The 21728-nt window shown below is 36.1% G+C and overlaps 2 protein-coding genes across 4 annotated transcripts in view; one reads left to right on the top strand and one right to left on the bottom strand.

The window, feature by feature from the left end:
* The window catches only part of LOC127832440 (protein brambleberry-like), a 38829-nt gene extending 17101 nt beyond the window's left edge, over positions 1 to 21728 (bottom strand). Inside the window, exons 1-7 of one of the 2 annotated variants that reach the window (XM_052357909.1) lie at positions 21442 to 21728; positions 13910 to 14038; positions 12955 to 13140; positions 11790 to 12012; positions 9767 to 9811; positions 8651 to 8767; positions 1394 to 1573 (exon numbers count right to left, since the gene is read on the bottom strand). In XM_052357909.1, the coding sequence (XP_052213869.1) occupies positions 1394 to 1573; positions 8651 to 8767; positions 9767 to 9811; positions 11790 to 12012; positions 12955 to 13140; positions 13910 to 14038; positions 21442 to 21675 (1114 nt within the window). In that variant the 5' untranslated portion in view covers positions 21676 to 21728. The remainder of the gene's footprint in view (positions 1 to 1393; positions 1574 to 8650; positions 8768 to 9766; positions 9812 to 11789; positions 12013 to 12954; positions 13141 to 13909; positions 14039 to 21441) is intronic. The other variant, XM_052357911.1, reaches the window with a different exon arrangement.
* On the top strand, positions 16971 to 20478 carry LOC127832444 (uncharacterized). 2 transcript variants are annotated; one of them, XR_008026898.1, is made up of 3 exons: positions 16971 to 17039; positions 20043 to 20188; positions 20313 to 20478. XR_008026898.1 is itself a non-coding variant. In XM_052357917.1 (3 exons), exons 1-3 carry the CDS (start codon positions 17841 to 17843, stop codon positions 20448 to 20450), a joined length of 393 nt encoding a protein of 130 aa, XP_052213877.1. In that variant the 5' UTR covers positions 17637 to 17840; the 3' UTR covers positions 20451 to 20478. The 2 variants fall into 2 exon arrangements, 1 of the variants encoding a protein (XP_052213877.1); XM_052357917.1 differs by lacking the exon at positions 16971 to 17039 and adding an exon at positions 17637 to 17949.

Below are 21728 nucleotides of genomic sequence, written 5' to 3'. Positions count from 1 at the left end.
ACAAGTATTCGTCAAACAAACTTTTGATAATAACAAATATTTCCAATACAGAACATATTTATTATGTACCTATTAAAACTTAATCATCATCATCATCATCATCATTATCATCATCATCATCATCATCATCATCATCATCATCATCATCATTGTCATATTTTTCAACAGATAGGAACATTTTTTTAAGTCAACTAATGTATCATTACAACAAACATTCTCAGAAAATGTGACTTCAAAAGAGGTAACTAGGTTTTAAAATAGCCATATAACGAAAAATCCCCCATGCACTGGAGGCCATGTTCTACGTCAAACCAGTACCATAGAACACATGTTCGGACCCAGTTTCATGAAGACTGGACACTAAATGTGGCCTCCAGAGTGATCACAAGGAAATATTGATGACGCACACTTCATGATGAACAACAAACAAAAGGTTATCACAAAACATCATGATGAGTATGTTACATATTCAGGTGAGCTAAAAACATAAGAAACTTCAAAACTAATTTTTATTCAAATCTACTCATAAACAAAAAATTGTTTTCTTGCCAAACTAAGCTTTAAAAAAGAGCTGTCACCATAGGATGACTTATGCCCCCTATAAACGCTTGGTAGAAGTTATGAGCTTTTTTCGACACCTAAACGCAGATTTCGAAACCTAAACGCAGAACCTAAGTTCAAGGTCAAGGTCACAGGGATCAAAATTTGTGTGCATATGGAAAGGCCTTGTCCATATACACATGCATGCCAAATATGAAATTGCTATCTGAAGCGACATAGAAGTTATGAGCATTTTTCGAAATCTAAACGCAAAGTGTGACGGACAGACGGACAGACAGACGGACGGACAGACAGTCCGATCACTATATGCCCTCCTACGGGGGCATAAAAATATCTTAGAATATCAAAATAAATCAGAAAGCCACATAAACTAGAGAGCGGACACCATGCTAAATCCTTGAAATGCACTAAGTGACCCCGTGACCTAGTTTTTGACCCGGCATGACCCATATTCGAACTTGACCTAGATATTGTCTTGATACAACTTCTGACCAAGTTTGGTAAAGATCAGATAAAAACTACTTCAATTAGAGAGCGGACACCATGCTAAATCCTTGGAATGCACTAAGTGACCCAGTGACCTAGTTTTTGACCCGGCATGACTCATATTCGAACTTGACCTAGATATTGTCTAGATACAACTTCTGACCAAGTTTGGTAAAGATCGGATGAAAACTATTTGAATTAGAGAGCAGACACGAAAAATGTGACAAACTGACAGACTGACAGACAGACTGACAGACAGACTGACAGACAGACAGTGCGGAAACTATATACCCCCTTTTCTTCGAGAGGGGGCATACAAATGATCACTGAGTCATCTGCAACAGACCTGCCATATGTAGAATGGTAGAGAACCAGGTGATCCTGTCATCAAGGTGTCGTTGCATCATGTTGACGGTGGCTAGGAGGCTGGACACTGTGCTGTTGATGCGCACCATGTTCTCATACATGCGCTCATAATGGCCGGTCATCTCTGCATGGTTGTGGAGTAGGCTCTCAGAACTCTGGTCTACAACAACATACAACACATCATGACAGGACTGTGATGCATGTATACAACACAACATGGCATGACTGTGATGCCGAATACAACACATCATGACAGGTATGTTATGCACATATACAACCTGTCATGACAGGACTGTGATGCATGTATACAACACATCATGACAGGACTGTGATGCATGTATACAACACATCATGACAGGACTGTGATGCATGTATACAACACATCATGACAGGACTGTGATGCATGTATACAACACATCATGGCATGACTGTGATGCACGAATACAACACATCATGACAGGTATGTTATGCACATATGCAACCTGTCATGACAGGACTGTGATGCATGTATACAACATGTCATGAAAGATCTGTGATGCAGAAATACAACACATCATGGCAGGTATGTGATGCACATGTACAACATGTCATGACATGACTATGATGCACATATACAACATGTCATGACAGGACTGTGATGCATATATACAACATGTCATGACAGGACTGTGATGCATGTATACAACATGTCACGACAGGTCTGTGATGCACATATACAACATGTCATGACAGGACTGTGATGCACATATACAACACATCACGACAGGACTGTGATGCATGTATACAACACGTCATGACAGGACTGTGATGCATGTATACAACTTGTCAAGACAGAATTGTGATGCATGTGTACAACATGTCATGACATGACTGTGATGCACGTATACAAAATGCCATGACAGATCTGTGATGCATGTATACAACATGTCATGACAGGACTGTGATGCATGTTTACTACATATCATGACATGACTGTGATGCACATATACAAAATGCCATGACAGGTCTGTGATGCACATATACAACACACTGTGACAGGTCTGTGATGCACGTATACAACACATCATGACAGGTCTGTGATGCATGTATACAACACATCATGACAGGCTTGTGATGCACGTATACAACACATCATGACAGGTCTGTGATGCACGTATACAACACATCATGACAGGTCTGTGATGCACGTATACAACACATCATGACAGGTCTGTGATGCACATATACAACACATCATGACAGGTCTGTGATGCATGTCAACAACACATCATGACAGGTCTGTGATGCATGCATACAACACATCATGACAGGACTGTGATGCACGTATACAACACATCATAACAGGTCTGTGATACACATATACAACACATCATGATAGGTATGTGATGCACATATACAACATGTCATGACAGGACTGTAATGCACGTATACAACACATCATGACAGCACTGTGATGCACGTATACAACACATCATGAAAGGTCTGTGATGCACGTATACAACACATCATGACAGGACTGTGATGCACGTATACAACACATCATGACAGGACTGTGATGCAGGTATACAACACATCTTGACAGGACTGTGATGCAGGTATACAACACATCATGACAGGTCTGTGATGCACGTATACAACACATCATGACAGGTCTGTGATGCACGTATACCAGGGGTCTTACTAGGATTTTAGGATTAGGAGTCCCAATGAATATTGCACATGTCATCAAATTTTTAGCAAAAATCTATTTAAATAAAGGATGAATATAAAATAATAAATAATATAATTGTTGGTTTCGCTATTAAAAACCCAAATACAAAATGTACATTAGGAATCCCACTCATTATGTTTTCTTTATTGTTACTTAAATAAAAAAATCATGTAGAAAAAAATAAAATGAACAACTCTTTTAAGGCAAGTGTGCATAAAAGTGCTTCATATGTTTACATTCACACCCCACTTATATATATTTGCTTTTTTGTAAACAAAACATCATGACCCTGCAATGATATTTCTATTTGAAACAACAACAAGGGACAAAATTGTCACAAAACCAGGTTTTCAGTTGAAACAAGAGGGCCTGAAAGGCCCAAGGTATCCGCCGCAACATATGCTTTGTTTGAGGATGGGTGCAAATTGGACGGATGAACATAATGATAGATGGACGGACGGAGGACAATAACACAAAACTAAGACAAAGGAAGGTTCTTAAGCCTTCACAATTTATTAAGGTGAATTAATAAGTCGTGCAATGTTCAATGTTTATATACACTCAATTTTCAGAGTGTTGCAGAGTGAACACAACATCTGTTATGTTAAAAAAGATATGGCTCCGGACACAAAAGTGCCTATGGTAAAAAGCATTTTTTCAAGATACAAAGGGCCATAACTCTGGTTTTAACAGATGGTGTACAATGCCATTTGGCGTGAATCATCCTCTTATGCTTATATATACTCATACGAAGTTTCAATGAAATATGCCAAAACACTTCCAAGATATGGCTCCAGACACAAAAGTGACGGACGGACGGACAGCCGGACAACGCCAAAACAATATCCCTCCGCCTCTGGCAGGGCTAATATACTCATACCAAGTTTCAAAGAAATCCGCCAAAGCACTTCCAAAATATGGCACCGGACACAAAAGTGCCTATAGTAAAAAGCATTTTTTCAAGAGACAAAGGGCCATAACTCTGTTTTTAACAGATGGTATACAATGCCATTTGGCATGCATCATCCTCTTATGCATATATATACTCATACCAAGTTTCAATGAAATCTGCCAAAGCACTTCCAAGATATGGCTCCGGACACAAAAGTGCCTATAGTAAAAAGCATTTTTTCAAGATACAAAGGGCCATAACTCTGTTTTTAACAGATGGTGTACAATGCCATTTGGCGTGCATCATCCTCTTATGCATATATATACTCATACCAAGTTTCAATGAAATCCGCCAAAGCACTTCCAAGATATGGCTCCGGATACAAAAGAACCTACAGTAAAAAGCATTTTTTCAAGATACAAAGGGCCATAACTCTGTTTTTAACAGATGGTGTACAATGCCATTTGGTGTGCATCATCCTCTTATGCATATATATACTCATACGAAGTTTCAATGAAATCCGCCAAAGCACTTCCAAGATATGGCTCCGGACACAAAAGTGCCGGACGGACGGATGGACGGACGGACAACGCCAAAACAATATCCCTCCACCTCTGGCGGGGGATAAAAAAGTCTGATAAAAGGAGACAATTCAAAATGAGTATTGTTAACCCCCTTGTGTAAAATTGACCTTGATTTCAATTAGAAAAAAACAAGAGATGTGTTCGTCAGAAACACAATGCCCTCTATTGCGCCGCTTTGAAATAAAAAAAAATGTTTTATTTTTTTTTACCTTTGACCTTGAAGGATGACCTTGACATTGAACTTCTACAACTCAAAATGTGCAGCTTCATGAGAACGCTGCTTTGAACTTGTTTTTTTTTTATATTTGTTTTGACCTTTGACCTTGAAGGATGACCTTGACCTTGAACTTCCACCACTTAAAATGTGCAGCTTCATGAGAACGCCGCTTTGAAAATTTTTTTTTTTTTTTTTTTTGACCTTGAAGGATGACCTTGACCTTGAACTTCCACCACTCAAAATGTGCAGCTTCATGAGATACACATGCATGCCAAATATCAAGTTTCTATCTTCAATAATTCAAAAGTAATGGCCAACGTTAAAGTTTTTTTTTCGGACGGACGGACAGACTGACATACACACATACTGACACACTGACGGACAGTTCAACTGCTATATGCCACCCTACCAGGAGCATAACAAGTCTGATAAAGAGAGACAACTCAAAATCAAAATGTGCATTGTTACTGATTGTTCATAATTACATAGTTGTTTCAAAATCAATCTATTATTAGTTGTGGTACCTTGACCTTGGAGATATTTTACGTAATTCTGTGCGCGACACACCGTCCAATAATGGTGAACAACTGTGCCAAATGATTTTAAAATGTCACAATGAATGGCATAGTAATGGCCCAGACAAGCTCATTTATGGCCATTTTTGACCTTCAAACTCAAATTGTGACCTTGACCTTGGAGATATCCACGTGATTCTTTAGCGCGACACACCGTCTAATGATGGTGAACAAATGGACAAAATGATTTTAAAATCTCACAATGAACGACAACGTTATGGCCCGGACAAGCTCATTTATGGCCATTTTTTACCTTCAAACTCAAATTGTGACCTTGACCTTGGAGATATCAACGTAATTCTTTAGCGCGACACACCGTCTAATGATGGTGAACAAATGTGCCAAATGATTTTAAAATCTGACAATGAAAGACAAAGTTATGGCCCGGACAAGCTTGTTCTGTCAGCCAGCCCACCCGCCGACATTCGCCAATCTAATAACCAGTTTTTTCCTTCGGAAAACCTGGTTAATAAAACCAGTTAAATACAAAAGTCTTTGACAATCACAACAGTGTTACCAGATGACATCAATTAAACCTATGCCTGAAAAATACTGCAAGTTGTGAATGGTGTTGGCAGACATCAAAGGTCTTTGAGGGGCTAGATTCTAGGAATTTAAAATTGTACATTTGTAACACATCAGCAAGTGGCCATTACAAACAGCATTAATGAACACTACATTACTGGAAGCATGCTCATACTTCAGATAAAGCATCAGGGCTTAGCTTCCTAGAGGATGGGATGTGGGAAAACTATGGAACAATTTAGATACATTACTGCACTTGATTTATTCGATTTTAAACAGGTGTGAGGAAATTAATTGTGTTGGCTTGAGTTTAAATAGGAGGTTGCCCTACAGGTTTTGTTTGTTAATGGATTGACTTAAAGATCCCAGTTATTTAAAAAGGTGTGTCCTGGGGACTCTCAATTGGTTTCAAATAGGCGTCTTCTTTTCAAATTTATGATACAAATACGCTTGATTAAGAGTTTCAGAGAGCCCTGTATACAACACATCATGACAGGACTGTGATGCCATATACAACACATCGTGACAGAACTGTGATGCACGTTGCACAATAATCAAACTGTAATGCTTGCACTGATTAATTGCACATTCAAAAATGTAAAAGCAGTTTTCTGCACAGACATATTATTTTATGCCAACAAAAAACACACTCACCAACCCACAGAATTTCTTGTCTTCACTCTAGGGCGCAATAATAAGCCTTGTTAGTGAAAAGTGTTGTCCAAGATTAGCCTTTGTAGTCAACACAAGCTCAGACAATTTCCGACCTTACTGGATTTTCATTTAGAAGAGACTTCCTTTAAACAAGGGCTGTTTGTAAAACATGCATGCCCCCCATATGGGCTGTCAGTTGTAGTGGCAGCCATTGTGTGAATACGTTTTTTGTCACTGTGACCTTGACCTTTGACCTAGTGACCTGAAAATCAATTGGGGTCATCTGCAAGTCATGATAAATGTACCTATGAAGTTTCATGATCCTAGGCCTAAGCATTCTTGAGTTATCACCCGGAAACCATTTTACTGTTTCGAGTCACTGTGACCTTGACCTTTGACCTAGTGACCTGAAAATCAATAGGGGTCATCTGCCAGTCATGATCAATGTACCTATGAAGTTTCATGATCCTAGGCAGGTTTTTTTTTGGCCCGATTTTATAGCCGAAATTCTGCTATATTCCCAATCGCAAAAAGTATACCTTTTTCTTCACCAAATTTTCAATTTTCTAAGAAATAAAAGGGCACATAATTCTGTCAAAATGAACGCCAGAGTTATCTAACTTTGCCTGCCCAGTCCCCTCATGATAGTAAGTAAGTGTACCAAGTTTGATGCAATAGCTTTGATACTTTATGAGAAAAGTGGACCTAAACACAAAACTTAACCAGACGCCGACGCCAAGGTGATGACAATAGCTCATAACTTTATTTTCAAATGACCTTGACCTTTGACCCAGTGACCTGAAAATCTATAGGGGTCATCTGCGAGTCATGATCAATCTACCTATGAAGTTTCATGATCCTAGGCCTAAGCGTTCTTGAGTTATCATCCGGAAACCATCTGGTGAACGTACATACAGACATACATACACTCGGACCGACATGAGCAAAACAATATACACCTCTTCTTTGAAGGGGGGCATAACAAAAAATTAAACAAGAGGGCCTGAAAGGGCCAAATATGCTCATCTGAGATACAAAGGAACTGACCAGTTCTGTGCAGCCCAAAATATCATGAAAACAAATGTTCTGACCAAGTTTCATGAAGATTGAACTATTAATAAGACTTTTAGGGTTAACAAGATATTACTATAGCCATATAAGGATAAATGCCCCGCCCCCTGGCGGCCATGTTTTTCAACCCACTGGAACCATTTTTGTAATCATCCAAGATATCATTTATCTAAACCATCTGACCAAGTTTCATGAAGATTGGACAATTATTAATGTGTCGTCTAGAGTAGTAACACATTTTTACTATAGCCATATAAGGTAAACCAGCCCCACCCCCTGGTGGCCATGTTTTTCAACCCATTGGAACCATTTTAAAACTTGTCTAATATAGCATTGGGACAAATATTTTTACCAAGTTTCATGAAGATCGGACAATAAATGTGGACTCTCGAGTGTTAACAAGGTTTCAGTCAAGGTAAATATGGTAAAATGCCCCACCCACTGGCAGCCATGTTTTTTCAACAGACTGGAACCATTTTCAAACACACCCAAGCTATCATAAGAACAAACATTCTTACTAAGTTTCATGAAGATTGGACTACAAATTTGACTTTAAGTGTGTTAACAAGTTTTTACTATAGCCATATTAGTAAAAATGCTCCGCCCCTGGCGACCATGGTTTTCAACCCACTGGAACCATTTTCGAACTCGTCCAAGATATCATTGGGACAAGTCTTCTGACCAAGTTTCATGAAGATCAGACAAGACATGTTGCCTCTAGAGTGTTAACAAGGTTTCACTAAAGCCATATGACGCAAAATGCTCCGCCCTCTGGTGGTAATTTTTTTCAACCAACGGGAACCATTTTTGAACTCATCCACTGGGACAAATCTGGGACGGACAATCGACAAAAGGTGATCACAAAAGCTCACAATTGAGCACGTTGTGCTCAGGTGAGCTGATAAAAGCAGAAAGTGATGTCTGGGCTAATCTGGAATGGCACTTTACGCTTATGCATTAATCCCAGTTTTCTAAGAACAATGTTCTCATAGCATGATCAGCCCATACCAAGCTTATTGAGGGCGTCATGAGACTTCTGCTGTATGTGTGTGAGGTCGTCCACTATCTTCTGGTGACTCTCTAGCTGGGTGCTCTCCTGCTTCACCAGCTGACGGGTTGCCTCGTCTGAAATGTACCCGTGGAAATAACAGTTACCATAATAGAACGAGAGATTGCCAAGCAATAAGGTCCCCTACCAGTGAAACTCTACCATTGTCAGTAAAAAAAATATTTATTTTTTATATATTTGTTGCCATAGCAACCAGAATTTTTTACGTAAGAACAAATTGAAATGACGTGCATAATCTCCATATAGCCATCTATCCATATTTCAAGTTTCATGAAAAAATATGAAGAACTTTTAAAGTTATCGCAGGATCCAGAGAAGTGTGACGGACTGACTGACTGACTGACAGACTGACAGATAGACGGAGTGCAAACCATAAGTCCCCTCTGGTTTCACTGGAAGGGGACAACAACGGTTGTAAGGCAATAAGTGCATCTGTAGCAGACTGCTTTTGAAAATGTATTGTCTGCCAATTAGTGTAAATTTATAGAAAGAAGGAAAATTGATATAAATACTAAACGCTAGAAAATGTTTCGCACTATATTACTGTATATCAAATGCTAATCTTTGATCTTGTTAAATGTACAGCCTTGAAGAAGCAATCTGTGAAACAAGTCATACTAAATGCAAATGTGGTAAATTGTAACACTGAACTCTGTTAAATGAAGAGCATGTCAGTGTCAGAAATTCATAATATAATGATGTGGAGACTAAGTGTTGTTTAAAATTTATTAATAATTTTTAATATTAAGAATGTTAATTTCAAACATCAGGTAAACGGTGAAATGTTTTTATTTAGAACAGGCCAGATGACCAACTTTTTATTTGATTCAAACTGTAACTATTTAGAATTGTTGACTAATGTACATACTTCAGAACAAATGTTTTTCATTCAGTTTTTGTTCATCAGTGTGTCTATGATAAACGAGAGATATTTCATTACTTGTTAAACCCGGATATGTTAATTAACATAAGGCGTGTTTTACTTAAAGCATGCAAGCAGTGTGCAGTGAAAGTCTAACAATCAACGATTTTAACAGTGCAAGGCTAACAATCACCCATGTTCACAATGAAAGACAGCAGTTTCCCCTGAAGATCCACCACTACAATGTCAGCAACAAACTGAACGTACAAACAATGTTACAGGAATTGTAGATTCATTCAATGCATCATTACCTGTTCATAGTTGTTGCTACATGAATGCTTATAAAAAAGGAGAGTACCAACTTGAATGCAATACTATTTTATTACTGAAAACATGTTTTAATTTCTAAGGAACTGTAGTTACAAACCAGTACTGTATGAAAGCATTCAGAAAATGTGTTCGCGTTTTGCATTCTTATTATACAAAATGCAACTATAGATGACAAATGACTCCACATGCTGCTCCAAAACACTGATGTAGGGCCTTGACAAATAGAGATATCAATGACAAATACCTCCACATCTACTATAGTGTAGGTTTAGACGTGACAATAAGAGCTAAATAATGAATCTCCAAGTTTATCAGATTTTAACCTCAAAAGAAGCCAGATGGTTATTGTGATGTCACACTAATAAGTAGCTATATGGTTATTGTTATGTCACACCAATAAGTAGCCATATGGCTATGGTGATGTCACACCAATCAGTTGCCATATTGTTATTGTGATGTCACACCAATAAGTAGCCATATGGTTATTGTGATGCCACACCAATAAATAGCCCTATGGTTATTGTGATGTCACAACAATAAGTAGCCATATGGTTATTGTGATGCCACACCAATAAGTAGCCACATGGTTATTGTGATGTCACACCAATAAGTAGCCATATGGCTATGGTGATGTCACACCAATAAGTAGCCATATGGTTATTGTGATGTCACACCAATAAGTAGCCATATGGTTATTGTGATGCCACACCAATAAGTAGCCATATGGTTATTGTGATGTCACACCAATAAGTAGCCATATGGTTATTGTGATGTCACAACAATAAGTAGTCGTATGGTTATTGTGATGTCACACCAATAAGTGGCCATATGGTTATTGTGATGTCACACCAATAAGTAGCCATATGGTTATTGTGATGTAACACTAATAAGTAGCCATATGGTTATTGTGATGTCACACCAATGTCCAGGGTGTCGATAAAATGCAGGAAAAATTGTACTGGCTGTAAAATAATGTGAGAACCTTTGTCTGGGTAGTCAAAATAATATAGGAATCATTGTCTGTTTTTAAACAAGAGGGCCTGAAAGTTGCTCACCTGAGATACAATGTACAAATGAACTGACCTGTTATGTGCAGCTCAAGATATCATTAACAAAAATGTTCTGACAAAGTTTCATGAACAGTGAACTATAAATGTAACTTTAAAGGGTGCTAACAAGGTTAAACAATAGCTATATAAGGATAAATTCCCCTTGCGGCAATGTTTTTTAACAGACCGAAACCATTTTTGAACTCATCCAAGATTTCATAAGAAACAGTCTGACTAAGTTTCATAAAGATTGGACAATAAATAAGACTTTTAGCATGTTAACAAGCTTTTACTATAGCCATAAAAGGAAAAATGCCCTGCCCCCTGGCAGCCATGTTTTTCAACCAAATGGAATCAATTTAGAAATTGTCCAAGACATCATTGGTACAAATCTTCTGACCAACTTTCATGAAGATCAGACAATAAATGTGGCCTCTAAAGTGTTCACATGGCTTTAGGCATATGTATAAGGAAAAATTTCTCTGCCACCAGGCGGCCGTGTTTTTCAAGCAGTTGAACAAATCTTCTGACAAAAGTTTAATGATAATCGGACCATAAATGCGTCTTCTAGAGTGTTAACACAGTTTTACTTTTCTTTTTCACCAACTGATAAATATATCTGTAAAGTTTCAACACTTAAGCAACAATTCGTTTTCAATTACCAACACCACAAAAATCCCATGAACAATTGGACGAACAATGACAATCTAAATCAGCCTATTTTTTGGACATCCTTTCTTGATGCACCATGTGGATCAAGGCTACAAACACAAATGAGAATAATTAAACAGACTTCAACTGACTCAATTTTGCAGATACAGATATGGGCCGCCTTACCCAATTTAGACCTGATGTTCTCCGTGAGCTCAGCAAGCTTCTTGTTGCCCGCGGCAATCATGGACTTCTCCTGCTTGAGCTCCATCATGTTGCCATGGATCTGGGAGAGGACGCTGTCCTGAGCGCTCCGTAGCGACTGCTGATTGCTAAGCAGGTCCTTCTGACTCTCAAACAGGTCCCTCACCGTCTGGGACGTCATCTGATGGAGGTGCTCCTGCCCCTCCTAGAACACACATCACACAGGTATGATGGAAGAAAAGTATTTATTTTTCAAATGGCTAGTCTGTATCTAGATTTCCTCTCAATTAAGTGGTTGTCTTTACATTCAAGTTAAAATTGTTTTAAATACCATTGTATAGCCGGTTTTTCTTTTATTTGCTTATGCTTTTTCATTTTCCTAAAAAAACTCTAAACAAATGTGTTCATTGAATCTGAAGGAAATTATGTGAATAACAACAAACTATCAATTAAGAGATTATCATGTCAGTCAGTATGTACAACAAGTGCTATACATGTATTCAAAGTAGACCAATCGAAGAATTTGAAACAATAATACATTTAATTTACAGAGCATAGAACTGTAAAATAAATTTCTGGAGACAGATGAAAAAAAAATTTTAACTACAAAAACTGTGGTCATGAACAACACTGTTATAGAAAATAAATAAAGGCCAATCATAAATGTCGATGGGGTTCCGTTACACACATCATGTCACGTAAAGTGTGTGCTTTTTTGGCATTTAAATAGAGATGGAATAGTGATAGGCATAGTTTTTAATATTGGCAAAGGTTTTTTTATCACTGCTCGTATAAGGGTCCTGGCGCATATATTTAAGTGTGTTAAGTTGCTTTTTTGTTCCATAAGGGGAAATTGTATTTTAAAGGAAGACATGTAAATATAAATATCATGTGTCAAAAGTTCATTTTAGGGTATTTACTGGAGGAAATTTGCTACTGGAGGAAATTTCTTCAGTGGGGAATTAATTTTGCTGGAGGATGTTAAACTGCAGGCCTTTATAAGATTAAAAGCCTTACAAAGACGAATATGTTTGTTGACATTTATGAACATCTATGAAAAATAGTTTTGCTAGTGTAAGCCACATGGACATTAAACTGTAAAAGCTACTGTGACAAGAAAATCCCAATCTGAAGCTAACGCAACTACCTGGAGTTGTTTGAGATACTCCAGCTGGCCGCTAGCGGTGGCCATGAGTTGGTTGACTGTAACCTCTGCCAGTCTGCGGAACTGCTGCTGCTGGGTGGAGTAGCAGAGGGCCCGCGCCCGGTTGTTGACAATCTGGTACGAGTTCCACGTGGTTGCATCCATGTCCTTAGTGCACTCTGCTAGTTCCTGAGAATGCACACAGACTAAATATTAAATTGTCCTTTTTTAAATTACTGAAAAACAAACATAAAAAACATATGGCATAAGAAAATTATTTGGTTTAAATTTTCATCATTCCCTTGACAGGTCTGGCCATTGGGCGAATGTCCACTCTTATACATGATCCATCCAGCTTTTTTTGATGGCTTGGATAGCGACCTCTTTCGAACGTGCCCTGTAGAACAGTCTTGTACAGAGATTTGTTCCTGACGACAGGTCCAAACCAAGCAAGTTATTTCTTCAAACAGTGGCTCTTGTTGGCCATCAAGTGTTAGAGTCATGATACTCCTCAACACCATGAGACTTCCAATGATAAATATGGCCTTATCGTATTTTGAGCCCGAGTCCCTGTAGACCATGTGCCATCAGAGAAGTAGGGTAGGAAGTTGAAAACCAATTGCTGCATTTAGATGAAATGTGTCCACAAAACCTCTTACAAAGCTAGCCCAAATTGATATCTAACACACAACATTTTATGGATCTCAAGTGGAAACTAAAGAAAACATCGATGTAAAGTGTCAATACCAAGTTTAGTTAGAACTAAGAAAAATAAATTAGTTATCATCTGATTGCATCTTAATTTGAAAGCTTTATATCAAAATATTTTCAAAAAGTTAAGTAGCCAATAAGAAATTTTAGCAGCTATTGGCTATTTTTGATTCTCATAAAACTAACATAGGTTTTCACTGCACACAATTTTATTTGTTACAAGTGTAAAGAACTGATTGCAACTTGCCATGTGAGTTGTACAGGGATATGTAGGCCTTTTCTCTACCGCAGACTGACAGTTCAACAGCTGCACTGCCAGCTTTCCCATCTCCTCTTCCGCTAACTCGCCACAACGCTTTTTTAGTTGAAAAACAACCTACAATATAATTTCAGTTTGGTTTAAATGAAAGTCTTTTGTAATATATATGTGATTATTAAACCACATTAAGCAGGAATGGAGAATATTGGTTGCGAGTGCAAGTAAATTTCAGTACTAGCATGTCAATTTCAAAAGTTGATAGTCTGATCTGCTTTGAAAAGTTTCAAGTCATTTTGAGCAGTATTCTACTAAAAGTATGTTTAATGATAACACAGAAGAATATAATCAAATTGTATCACTAATGGAGGGTACACGTTCTTGGTTCTGGGTTTGTATCTCTTTTCTCAAGCATCCATAATAACAAATCTAAGAAGCAACGGTTAAAAGTGTGTTTCTATCCCTGTTAATATATGAATTGCTTGCTATGACCCGTTCATTATGCAAGTAAAAAATCAAGTGTAACCAAATGTTTATGTGAATCATAAATTACAGTGTATCATGATATATAAGACAGTAAGACTATAGTATATCAAATATTTATTTGCTACAAACTTAATTAAAATAAATCATATACATCTAGTCAGTGCAAAAGATGATAAATATTTTAAGTAACCTAGCCAATGGATTTAGCCAGACTCAAAAAATGGCAAGAGGGTCGGAGGGCCTTGTTTGCAATAAATGTATGAAATGGGGAAAAAAACTATTTTGTGGACAAAGTACTAAAGTTCTTACATATTCATATAATTCATTCAGCTTAGATTCAATAAGGAAATAATAAGTAAAGTTCAGTTATTAAATATAAGTTTAATATATATTTAATGTATTTAGTGATACATTATTAAAACTGTATGAAATGCTGAGTTAGCCAATCAATGGCATAGGGCTGTTTCAGGCTTAAAAAAAATCATCACAATGTAATATTGCCACTTCAAAAAATTTGGAATTGATTTTAAATCATATTTTAACAACACTTAAACAAGCTTGGCTGCAAAAGCTTGTCAGATATTTTTTTTTTTTTAAGAGGTCAGAGTGACCTTGACCTTTGACCTAGTGACCCAACAAGAGATGTGTTAGTCAGAAACACAATGCCCCCTACTGCACCGCATTGAAATTACATTTCTATTTATCATTTGGCAGGTATAGAAATCATCTCCCTGTAAAGGTTATTACTTCCCTTGAATTTTGTCCAATCCAACTGGGGGGGGGGGGGGGTGGGTGGGGGGTGGGGAGGATCTCACAGTCAATTATGACCATGTCAGACATCACTGACAACCAAGGCCTGTGGTTTAAAAGAGATCATAGCGAGAGTTCAGTTGATCATGTATCTATGGACATAAGTCCACAGGTATGTAATGAACATTAAAGAAATTATAATTATATCATTTAAAAAAAACTTTGACAAATCAATCATTTGGGTTATAAATAATCAAAATAATAAATCTGTACAGTTACTGTGAAAAGAACTTCAATTCTTGGTAAGGAAATATATAATATGAGATTTATAATTATATAAATTACTTCCCTTGAAAATAATTGTCTGTAACAAATCTCTATTTTTAGTAGCAAATAATTAAAAGCCACTACCCGGACTGTAGATTCACCACTCAAAATGTGCAGCTCCATGAGATACACATGCATGCCAAATATATAAAGTGACTATGTTCAATATTGAATAATTTTCTCCCTTATTAACGCTTATTACTGCCCTTAAATCTGTATTTTTTACCATAGACCGTAAAGGATGACCTTGACTTTTTACCACAATGTGTTTGTCAGAAACACAATGCCGCCTACTGCTCCGCTTTGATTTATTTAACAAAAATATATATGTGGGCAGGTCAGATAACTATGTCCATTTAAAGCTTATTACTTCCATTGACTTTGTTTTTTCGACCCTAGACCATGAAGGATGATGTTCACCTTAAAATTTTACCACTCAAAATGTGCAGCTCCATGAGATACTCATGCATGCCGAATATCAAGGTGCTATCTTCAATATTTGCTAAGTTATGGCCAATGTTAAGGTTTTAGCACGACGCCTACGGCGGATGGCGGACGACGAGCTGGCTATGACAATAGCTTGGGTTTTCTCCGAAAACAGCCTCGCTAAAAATTAATTCAACTTAACTGTTAAGATTAAATTTCATATACCTGAGACTGAATTAGCATCATTAACACTGAACATTATTATTGCTATATGTAGTTTTTCCAATTCTTTATTTTGACTTATTAAACGCCGGTAATTTTAATAACTAATTCACATCTTTTTTGTTGGTATTACAATTGTCTATCCCTTATTCATGATAGAAGAGCTGTCAAAAGTCAGTGAACTACATTATTCATGAGCTTTGATAATATAATGTACACCGTTACTTGATTGTCAAAATTGTCATATTTAATCTAATTCTTTTTTTATATAAAACATATTTTTTAAATTACAGGTAAGACTCTGAAGCATGCCATTATGTTTAATTTAATATAAAAAACTGCATTTTTTCCAATAGATTTATCATAGGAACAAATATTTGGGTTTGGAAAAAGATATGTATGTAGGAACAAAAGTCCGTGGTGTCAAAGTAATATTGGAACCAATGTCAAAAGTTAGGTAGGAACCAATGTCAGCGTCGAAATAAGCATAGGAACCTCTTTTAACAAATGTCAGTGATGTTGTGCTCTGTTACAGTGTGTGTTAGTAGAAATAATCCCAGCTATTGAGCCTCCTGGAAGCTATACTCATAACAACTCAAAGCATTCAAGAACTACTGTGTGAGTGCCTAAGTTAATGCTAACTCAGTGTGGTGAAATAAGGTCACTTCCAACAGCCCTGCTGTTGGGCTAGCTCTTTAAAGATGCAGTTCAAGTGTGTGACTAAAACTCTGTATGTGGTTTAATCACCAGCTTGAGCTTCGTATTTTCACAATAGGCAAGGCAAACACGAACGGTGAACATGCAAATGGGTGTGAGCTTTGTGTAATTATTTCAGGGAGCCAGACAACTCGCCCCAAAGCCAACTCGCCCCAGGACAAGTCGCCCCGAAAATCTGGACAAGTCGCCCCAAGTATGTTGGACAACTCGCCCCAATCGAAAGACAACTCGCCCCAATTTTGTTTCTTATATATAGTATTATAGAAATTTTGTTCATATAAAATTTGTTAAGTTTAATGTATTAATATTCGTGATTATTGTTTTTAGGAAATGTAGTTGTATGATGTTTTTTTTTCATTTCATATTGTAAAACTTTGTAATTCAATAATTGTTTACATACCGGATTGCTTTTAGTAATAAATTGTTATTAGCTTTTTTATGATTGTGTTTATTAAAATAAGCCCCATTTAGTTCGTCTTGTTTTGAAAACGTGTGAAATGTTTAACGTTTATTATGACGGCATGCTTTCATTTTCTGTTCAAAGATTGTTTAATGAGACATTTTGTATGATAGTTTGGTTTAATTAAAGAATAATGGAATGTCTTTGTGTTAGTTATGTTTTGAAAACGTGTGAATTGACGAAAATTAATTAAGCCGGCATGCTTTCATTGTCTGGTCAAAGATTTATAAATAAGACAAACGGTATGACAGTTTGGCGTGATTAAAGAATAAATAAGGTAACACCCCTAACCAGACAACAATGCTGTTTGCAAAGTAATTATAAGGGCTGACTATATATAAAGAGGGTATCTGAATGAGCCCAAAGTATGTGTTTTGTTTGTGTCGGACAATACTATTTGTGACTTGGAATACGATTGCTATATAGTTGTGTGGGTTTCAGTGCATCTGCCATGTGTTCAAACATATATGTGCTTATTTGATGTCGGATACAATAATTTTCTAGTGTTAGTTATTTTATGTTTGTGTTTCTGCAATGGCAGAAGTGGCAAATTGTATACATTGTGGAAAGACAGTTGGGCAGAGGCAACGTGCTGTTTCTTGCGATGCCTGCGAGCGATGGCAACACATAGGCTGTGATTCTGGTAAGTACACTTATAATATAATTATTTGTTGTGTCTTACATTTTTTAGGTCAGGCAGCTTTTGTTTCCCCATAAATAATGAATCTAAATTGTTGGATACTTGCATATTATCGGGTAATCAACCAATGTCCGTTAATCCGGTGACACATAACAGATGTGTTTTACGACCTGATAACGATCATAAAACCTTTCAGATAAATGTCAGAAGTCACTGGACCGTTATCTTTGCGTTATTTGGGTGATGTATACCGCTTTAAACTATTGCTCATGGTGTAATATTGAATGTGTTTACAGTTTTTTTTTACTTGTCAGTGCAAATATATTTTAAACGTTTGTATAAATCCTTAGTATTGAACATTACTATCTGCTGAAATGATTGAATATTATGATAAAATGTGCATTTTATATTTATGATAAGAATTTACATTAACCTTTTATTTAATATCCTTCATGTATATACATAAGTCGCATATTTTGAAAATAATTACTTTGTCAAAAAAGGCGTGAAAACTCGACACTAAATAAAGAAATATCGTATTGTTTGTTAAGTGTATGTGCTTGACATATTTTTAAAATAGCATTTTGTTGTGGTAATTCTGATGCTATTGGTTATTGAGATATCGCTGTTGACAAAAAGCCGTTCAGTTTGACATGTAAGGTTCGTTTGTCGGGATATGCTAAACTTTAAATTGAAACAGAACCAACATATTATCAAATAAGACGAATACTACCACCAATAATGTTTATTAATATTTTTTTCATAATTGATTGAGTTATTGTAAATATCGTACTCTATGTTGGCCTCTTCTTATTGAAAATGCGTGTATACTGCCAGTGTCATGCGAATATGGATCTTATTTCTTAATATCGACTCTAATTAAACTTTCTCTATTTAAAGAACATATTACTGCGAACTTAATAGTACCCCATTATAATACCATTCTAGCTACAGCTACCGTAGATCATATTTCAGTAAATAAGATTACTTTGGAATTATAAAATTTCGTATGCTGTGATTAGAAGATATAGAAATTTATTAACTGTACTGTGATATCCACATAAAATAATGACTTTACCTGTATTGCTAGGAATTTTACGCGTTTATAAAAGCACAGAATACCTAGTGTATAACATTATTTATCGAGCGGACAGATGCATTAATCTGCGCTGGACCGCGCGTTGGGTATTTACTGTTTAGTAACATCTTAATACCATCATTTTTAAACTGATAACGGAATAATAAAAAAAATCGTTAAGACAGACAGACACACAATTTGATTGTCGAATACAATCAGTACATAGCCATATAAACATTATACATATTTCAATTAAAAAGCATGTCAAGGAAATGTGATTCATAGAATTTAGTTTACTTACGGAAAATGTTCTTAACATATTCGATGCGAGTTTAATATATGAGATCTAACTTTTAATAAACAATTATATATTAAGTTAATTATTATTACTACTGATAAATAACATTTAAGCTTTCCTATAAAAAGAACATTTAACATTTAAGGATTCTTATTTAAAGATACTGTGTACGTGCTTGAATTAAATCTTTTTCTGTATTAAAATGTTCTAATAAAGTATAAATTTCAGATTTGGCACGAATCTTTGTATATTGATAGATCTTCTATTAACCCCGGTAGTGTTTATTACCAATAATTGTCAATTAGTGTAAATTATAACATCAATCAAAATGTGTCATAAATAGGGCGTACCCGAGATACAAACATGAACCGATGTTGTCTACAACAATAACGATTGCCACACTATACCTTTAATTGAGAATTACAGACGTGTTAATCAATAAGTGTTTTCTATCAATTACTGTAATAGATAACTTCAAACAGTAGGTGTCATACATATGGTGTACCCGAGATGTAAAAATACAAGTCAGAAACGCGAGTCTTACACCCATATTGGCATTTTAAAATATACTTTTGACTGCTTAACTCTAATAACATGTATAACATATAAATAAAAATGTGTCATTTAAAGATACGTTTACACATGTGTATAATTGTTATAAAATATTCATCCCATATTGTCGTTGAATGTTCATACTATGAATTTGTTATTAAATCATAGGTATATCCCTGGCAGAATACAAAGCAGCAACAAGAGGCGAAAGAGAAATTCACTTTCTATGTGCAGAATGTTGCAGAAGCATTCCCACTATTCATAGTGTGCCTGAGGACGAAAGGGTATCACATGTTGACCCAGATTTAACACAGGTATTCGCTCATAACAAATGCTTTCCGTTTTCTGAATTTCAGTTATTTTTGTTGATATTGTATCACAAAGATTACTCAATCTTTCTGTTTATGTTGTTTGAACACATAAATGTTTCTCCTTTAGTTAGTAGAACCCGATAGTGCTGACGCGACATTTCTGAATGGGGACGTTTATTCTCCTATGGCCGCCCCGGTTGCAGAATCAACAGTAATCCATCACGTAAGTATATTATATAATAGTCCCTTCCGCGAATTAGTTTGATTATAATTGTGCGGTTCTGACGATATTAAACAGCTGATATTAGAATATAATTTTATTACATACACATTACTTACAAAATTACTTTCCGTTTTAATAGGAGCATGGCTCATTACAACCTGTGTTTGTAATGTTTTTAAAGTATTAAAGATGTTGGAAATTTTTGATAATATTTTGTGAAAGTTTGTGTTAATTATTACGGATGTTTGAAAGGTTTGATATTATTCATCAAGGCTCATTACAAACTGTGTTTTAAAATTATTTTTAAAATGAGTTAATAAATGGAAATGTTTGATAATTTTTTTAATTGTCTTTTCATTCATAAATCTGTGTTATTTATTTCATTTAATATGCTAAAATTGATGCTTTGTATGTTTTCAATAAAAACAAATGTTAGTATCGTGAGTCTGTAATTGTTATAAATTATGAATAAAATTATGAATATAACACATTTCTATTTTTATTTTTTTCCCCATGTATTATTCGTTTTGTGTATTCAGCATTCCTTTTAAAGTCAAAAATGTTATTTAATACATTTTTTTCACAAAGAGTATTATATATATGACAAAATATTTCGTTGCACGCTGTCATTTAATTTGGGGCGAGTTGTCTTTTATTTGGGGCGAGTTGTCTTTCGATTGGGGCGAGTTGTCCAATATATTTGGGGCGACTTGTCCAGATTTTCGGGGCGACTTGTCCTGGGGCGAGTTGGCTTTGGGGCGAGTTGTCTGGTAACCTAGGGAGCCGCTTGTGTCGCAGTTGACACTTGATGCAAAAAGTGTCTGGGAACTTGAAACATTAAGAGGAGTGTAGTGAAATAAGGTCACTTAGAAAAGCCTTGATGTTGGGCTAGCCCTTTAAGAACGTGGTTAAAGTGTCTGACTACCACTCTGGGTGTTGTGGGTTCAATCCCCCATTTGAGCTCTATTTTTTTTACAATATCGTCATTCCTTTGAAATTCAAATAATCAAAAAGATATTTTGATTTAACGCACAATATGATTACATGACTCCAGCTCAGATAGATCTTCAATGTAGTTTTTCAATTGCAGAAACTTGTCGTCTATTGTCAGGATTTCAAACGTCGATCGCTTAGCTAATGCATTATCTGCATTTTCCTGCGGTTTTTCATCAAATAACCATTCAAAAAGCGCATGTTTGGGATTAATCATACACAATATGAAACCAACGGATAAAAGTGTGCCTCTTTGGAACAAGTTTATATTCATTTTTTAAGAATAAGCTTCTGTAAGTTATCGTTGTTTGTTGTTTTTGTTGTTGT

Source organism: Dreissena polymorpha, chromosome 5 (assembly GCF_020536995.1).
Source record: "Dreissena polymorpha isolate Duluth1 chromosome 5, UMN_Dpol_1.0, whole genome shotgun sequence".
NCBI classification, from domain to species: Eukaryota; Metazoa; Mollusca; class Bivalvia; order Myida; family Dreissenidae; genus Dreissena; species Dreissena polymorpha.
The sequence above is the reverse complement of the archived record's forward strand: the minus strand, read 5'-3'. Positions and strand labels throughout refer to the sequence as shown.

Excerpts from the sequence above, each read along its gene's own strand:
- LOC127832444 (XM_052357917.1), top strand. The coding sequence starts at position 17,841 with ATGGCAGAAGTGGCAAATTGTATACATTGTGGAAAGACAGTTGGGCAG. Across the intron at positions 17,950-20,042 it reads ACACATAGGCTGTGATTCTG|GTATATCCCTGGCAGAATAC; the intron begins GTAAGTACACTT and ends ATTAAATCATAG. Across the intron at positions 20,189-20,312 it reads TTGACCCAGATTTAACACAG|TTAGTAGAACCCGATAGTGC; the intron begins GTATTCGCTCAT and ends TTTCTCCTTTAG.